The sequence below is a fragment of the Sinocyclocheilus anshuiensis genome, unplaced genomic scaffold (genome assembly GCF_001515605.1).
Source record: "Sinocyclocheilus anshuiensis isolate Anshui unplaced genomic scaffold, SAMN03320099.WGS_v1.1 scaffold3258, whole genome shotgun sequence".
Classification (NCBI taxonomy): Eukaryota; Metazoa; Chordata; class Actinopteri; order Cypriniformes; family Cyprinidae; genus Sinocyclocheilus; species Sinocyclocheilus anshuiensis.
Window position 1 is genome coordinate 137,620 of NW_015541488.1, and position 5,890 is coordinate 143,509.

General features: G+C 39.9%; 2 protein-coding genes across 3 annotated transcripts in view; one reads left to right on the top strand and one right to left on the bottom strand.

Annotated features, from left to right (window-relative positions):
• LOC107690852 (protein-L-isoaspartate O-methyltransferase domain-containing protein 2-like) overlaps nt 1-2,338 on the top strand; it is a 7,766-nt gene extending 5,428 nt beyond the window's left edge. Inside the window, exon 6 of the mRNA XM_016489275.1 lies at nt 185-2,338. Within this exon, the coding sequence (XP_016344761.1) occupies nt 185-672 (488 nt within the window). The 3' untranslated portion in view covers nt 673-2,338. The remainder of the gene's footprint in view (nt 1-184) is intronic.
• An 828-nt stretch (nt 2,339-3,166) lies between these two features.
• LOC107690851 (kinesin-like protein KIF3B) overlaps nt 3,167-5,890 on the bottom strand; it is an 11,815-nt gene continuing 9,091 nt past the window's right edge. For both annotated transcript variants that reach the window (XM_016489274.1, XM_016489272.1), the window contains exons 6-9: nt 5,100-5,216; nt 4,908-5,013; nt 4,520-4,737; nt 3,167-4,413 (exon numbers count right to left, since the gene is read on the bottom strand). In XM_016489274.1, the coding sequence (XP_016344760.1) occupies nt 4,305-4,413; nt 4,520-4,737; nt 4,908-5,013; nt 5,100-5,216 (550 nt within the window). In that variant the 3' untranslated portion in view covers nt 3,167-4,304. The remainder of the gene's footprint in view (nt 4,414-4,519; nt 4,738-4,907; nt 5,014-5,099; nt 5,217-5,890) is intronic.

The window sequence follows — 5,890 nt, forward strand, 5'->3', positions numbered from 1 at the left end:
CTCTTTTACAATCAAATAATATATATATATTTTAATTTATTTCCCATACACTAGTAAGTCAAAAACATTGTAAGTTTAATACATTAAGTTTGACATAATATTAATTACATTTTATTAATATTCTTTTAATGAAAAAAAAAAAAAAAAAAAAACTCTTCTTTCCTCCTCGCTTTCTGCTTTGCAGCCATTTTTGAGGTGCGGACATTGCAGGACCTGTCCCGGATTGCTATTCGCCACACTCTGCGGCAGCCCATAGCTCTGGGGGAAGGACAAACAAAGAGACGGGTGTCTTTCCCAGGGGCCCGGGCCATGCACCGCTACGGGCCCCGCTTCGAACGCCGCCGCTTCTGCCGCCGTTTCTACCGCCAGTGCGTCAACTCCGTCGTTCTCCACGACTCCATGATTCCCACAGCCATGGACGATTGCAACTACCCCGGAGGAGTGGAAGAGGAAGAAGAGGAAGTGGAGGAGGAAGAGGAAATCGGTTGCCGCAGAGTGAGAGAAGACCTGCCTGAGGAGGATGAGGAAGGATGCGGCGGCACCGAAGAGGAGAAAAGCAAAAGCGGCTGCGCTCGTGCAGAGCCTCCCGTTAATATTCTGAGGGAGAAGATTCTAAGACTCCCGTTACCTAAACCGCTGAAGATGTATCTGCTGTATTACAGGGAGAAATGAGACGTGGCGAGAGATAATACATGTGGTGTAGCGCTACGATTAGATGTGAAGAAAAGCCTATCTTCTTTCTCCTCCTCTTAGCTGGATTAGCATGACAATTAAGTCCCCAATTAATGACATCATGATATCCATATCCCTTTGAGAAGCAAAGCTCCTTGATTTACGATGTACAGAGATGGAACTGAAGGACTGAGCTCATGCAGCTCTTTTTTAATTCAGTTTTCCCCTTGATTGAGATGATCAAAAGTGTCCGATACGATACATTGTTCCTGTGGTAATTGCTTGTAGCTGTGAGCTCTTTTAGAGTAGCATCACTTTGGGATGTGGCATAGTTTGACATGGTGGATTGAATATGTTTTTATAGCTTTTAGGTGCGGCCACATTTACCCTATCTTGGTGAAATCCAGTCATTTCAATAGGAATCTGCATGACTGGGAGTTTCGCGCAAGGATGGAAAAGTTCCTCACGCAGATTTCGCTCATGTTCACGTTGGTCAAGCGAATTCCTCACAACTGAATGGAAGCTGCTTGGTTTGAAAGTGACTTCTGTGTGTGAGGTGCTTCACGCAATTGAAATTTCGTGCGAGTACGAAAACGTTCCTCACGCAGAGTTCGTGTCAAAGTTGGTAATGCAAATTTGCCGCGTTGACCAACAGAAAGCTGCTTGGTTTGAAAGTGATTTCTGTGTAAGCGGTGTTTCATGCATTGCTACTCTATTGACATTGGTCTTTCTTTGCCTGTGAAATTTTGCTAATGTGACCACACCTTTACACGAGACCCTAAAGTTGGTCCTCCACTGTTGAACTCTTTTCCTTGCCTCTACTGTGTTCTCCAAAATACTGAATAACGTCTGCATGTGTACTGCCGTAGCACACCCACATTTTGACAGTATTGGAGTTTGTGGTGGTATGACACATTTTACATCATGTAAATTCGATTGCCGTTGTTGGTAGCGTTACATTTGATGCGGCAACTTTATTCCACGCTCGAATGAAGGTAGACATCGTTTTTGCACCGTTACTATAGAATCTTCATCCATCAGAATTATACACGCAGTGATTTACAATGTTCATTGTCATATCGCAGGCTCTACAAATAATATTGTAAAGACTGGGTGAAAATAAAGAGAAACGTTTTTAGTAAAATTCTATTTATTGGTAATTGCCAAAAATTCAAGGTATATGCAGCACTTGGGTATTTTTCATGAATTCCAGTCGTTGTGCTCGGAATCTTTAGCCCTACTCAGGAATACTTTCGGAAACATTTTATTTCATGTTATTATTTTTTTTAACTCAAGAACAAAAAGACCAAAATGTTAGGACCTTTCTATTTTTTGACCAAAAATATTGAAAATGATCTGCTTTTTGTATATCACAGTGTGGTAGTAAAACGATCTCTGTACAGGAAGACTATTCTGAGTGTTCAGTGGTTGGCTCTGGCAATTCTGTGATCCCAGGTTTGATTTCTACACATTTCATCAGTGCAGGAGCTTTTCTCTTTAATTCTCCTTGATGAGACCAATGCTTAGGTAGCCCATAAAATCCAGGATATTAGAAGAAAAGTCTTTACTCATCTAACATACAAGCATATCTACCAGGTTTTGCTTGAAACAACTGTGTGCTTGTAGGTGACATAACCTTCAATAAAGTTTGAATTTGCACTCTGGACAACACATTATTTCTGTTCATTTTATTTCTAGTAGGGAAAAAGAAACAGATTCTCCATGTTTGTAAATAATAATAATTAAAAAAAAATGCTCACACGAAAAAATATCATTGTGATACCGCAACCTGGACGAGGATGAAGTTCAGGTGAAGCATTAAAAAGTCTGGTTATTTTTATTACTTATTAAAGTCATATTGTGATTTGGGTGGAATAAAAATGCAAGCAGAATAAATGGGTGGGGGAAAAACAGCTCTTACACCCTCAAATAGATAATCATACTTTAATTAAAAGATGGTTAAGACAATGAGGATATTTGCATTCTAAACTCAAATACAAATTCAAAAACATTTTTGTACAAAAAAAAAAAATCTGTCAACATGAAAATTATTTTCTCAGTGTGGTTATTAGCACTGAACTCATGCATCACATGGAAGAAGGGTGAAAGTGGAGTATTAGACTACAGACCGTTTACGGTTTCATTTCGCCTATAATGCTTTGGATGTTCTTATCTCATGCTAAAACCTCAAAAAATAACATAACAGCAACTAATGACTTATCCAATGACACAGGAGTGGCAGCATGAATATCGATTAGATAATGCATATTTAAATGAATAAATTCACACTCATTTCAATGACCAGCATCAGGATTTGCAGTACACATTCTGACAATCCAAAAGCTGTATGTTTACTATAGGATGACGTAATCCGCTTAACACAGAAGAATGCAGTGAATGACATGAAAATTATACTTAAATCTCATATGCAAAAATAAATTTGTACACAACTTTAAATAATACATTAAAAAATAAACCATATAAATCTAAGCAAAGAAAATATGACTTAAAAACTATCTACAATTGCTTGAATATAAACCCGACTAGTATGGTAATAACTTAGCCTTTTAAAATGTTACTCTAAGAATGCATTTATTATTTTTGATTTTAATACAACTGCAATGATAATGCAGATTTATTTACTAACATGTCGCAATATACATAAACCGTATGCTATGACACAAGAGGTAAAAGAACCCTACAGTAGCAGCAGGCAATGGTATTACCTTCACTAGTTCAAGGTTTGACAGTTCAACAGACAGAAATAAGACTTAGTCAAGTCAAATTCTTGTTTACAGATCCCCATGAATATTAAATATAAGCCTGCTCAACCCAACAGACTTGGAGCGTAATTCGAAGCATTCAGGAACCATCCACAGGGGTTTTGGTGTGGATTACAGGTTCTACTGTCCAGCTATCAGGTCAAGGGACTCTCAGACCAAACCTCTGTACTTAAAGAGAATCTAAGGCACCTTGGACCCCTGATATTTTTAGTATGTGATGCCCTTTAAACCCCCTAACGCCTTTCCTTACTGGATACAGTGCTGACTGCGACGACAGCCTGGTCAAGAGTGTATTTCTGGGCCCTTCCCCCAGCCCAAGCGCCTCGAAGAGTCTTCGAGAAAGGCTTAGAGGTTGTTTTGGGTCTTAGCCAATGACGTAATGTGCTTACCCTCTCGTCAAACAACACAGTGCTTTTGTGGCCCAAACCAGCATAAATCTCATCTCCAGCTACTTTATTTGAGAAATGTGTTAATCCTATAACTGGACACAGACAAAAACATCCCCACAATGACGTAACTAACACTTATGGTCAATGCCGAGACCATCTGCTGTCTCAATGACCTCACACACACACACAAAACATGTAACATTTTGCTTGAGTGCAAACTAAATCTGTGGAACTTTATCTTACTGTGAGCTGTAAGACTTTAAAGATTGCCAAACGTAACTTTTTTTGTGCTATGAACGGGATGTTGAAGCGACATCTAAAAACAAGGTAGCTTGTGGGCTGATTGGTGGGTTTAAATAACACAAGATGTTCCACCTTTTTTTGTTTAAAAACTGACAACTTCAATGCCAAAACCGGTCAGTTTATATGGAGCAGTGAATGTTTTCACAGAGGGCCGGTGTCACTTTGGCACAAGGCCTCGGGATTGTGGGTAAAGAGGGGACCCTGAGCCAGACAAAGGGCTGTGAGCTGAAGTTGGAGTGCTCACCTTCTTGCCAGTTTTTGGGCGGCTGTGAGAGGATTGTGGGGAAAAAACGAAAAAGTATATTAAGGTAGGATAAACAAAGAGGTGAAAAATAAACAAAAGGGGAGAGGGTTGGAGGGATAATTTCTCACCCTGACTTTGGTTTCTTGGAAAAGCCAGCAGCTGAGGCACTGAGGCCTGGACTGGAGCCCAGGCTGGCACGAAGACCAGAGGCGTCCACCTGGATCTCGTACTCCTCCCTCAGAGCGTCCTCCAGAGCCGCAGCCACTTTAGGCGCGATCACCGGGCCCTCGTAGTCTTTTGTGGTCCGTGTGGACAGGTCCAACTCCAGCAGCAAGATATTCTCAGCCTGGAAGACGGACAGAGAGAATATAAAAAGATGAAGGCAAAGGAGCAAGAACATAACATGCGTTTGATTCTCCTGAGCTCATCTGTGTCGCTGTAAAGAGTGAGGGAGTATTGTAACCGAAGCCTTTGTGTGGTGTCATGCGGGGGATTATGGGAACAGTGTCAGCATACCTTGTATCTGACATCAGGCCGCATCAACATGGCCATACGGGCGTGCTGACTCAGAGGCCGTCTGTAGCCCACTGCAGAAACAGGCCTTTTCATCATCTGCTGATCACTGAGAAAGAGAAAGATTAAACATAATGAAAAAGGGAAGGATGTTAGTAGCCATACAAATACTTTAGTTTCAATAAGTCTAAATACTTTTGAATACGGGTGATGGGGGTCATCTTCCAAAGGTCATCTTCTTCATCAAAAGTGGCTCTTGTCACAATCTTGTTCTTCTCCTCCAGTGGGATGAAGTTCTCGATGATCAAATGTCTGGTGGGTACAACACAAATGTTAAAGGGTCAATGAAATTATGATTTTTTTTTTCTCAGTGTGAGTGTGTGTATTAAACTGTTCATATCCATAATATAGTTGTGCTGAGTCCAGATTTTCAAGCAGTCAATCCAACACAACAACTTAATTAGGTCAGAACGCTTTTAGAGGTTCCTTTTTTAAAATTCAGCCTCCACGCTAAACCAAACACTGACTACTGAACCCACAAATGACAAAACATGCTGATGGGAACTAATATATGCCGGCAAATCTATGCCAAAAAGAACCGAGTGTTCACCGAGTTACAAGTAAATAATTGTAAATCCCAAATTGGTTTGTATTTTCAGGTTATGTACACTTACAATTATTTAATGGACAAGCATATAGTGGAAATATAGTGGTGAACTACAGCTAATTTGAGTTATAGCAACAAGTTGACTATTAGTTTTATTTTATTTTATTTGTATTTTGAGAAGTTAATATAACCCAAAGCATTGTGTTGTATAAAAAAAATCAAATATAACAATTTTGTTAGATTTACCATGCTAATAACCGTGGAAACATGTCATTACTAGGGATGGGTATTTTGGGAAATTTCTCATTTCGATCATCGATAGGTTTCAAAAACGATTAATCGAGTAATCGGGGGCGGGGCATGGCCGTGATGGATATAA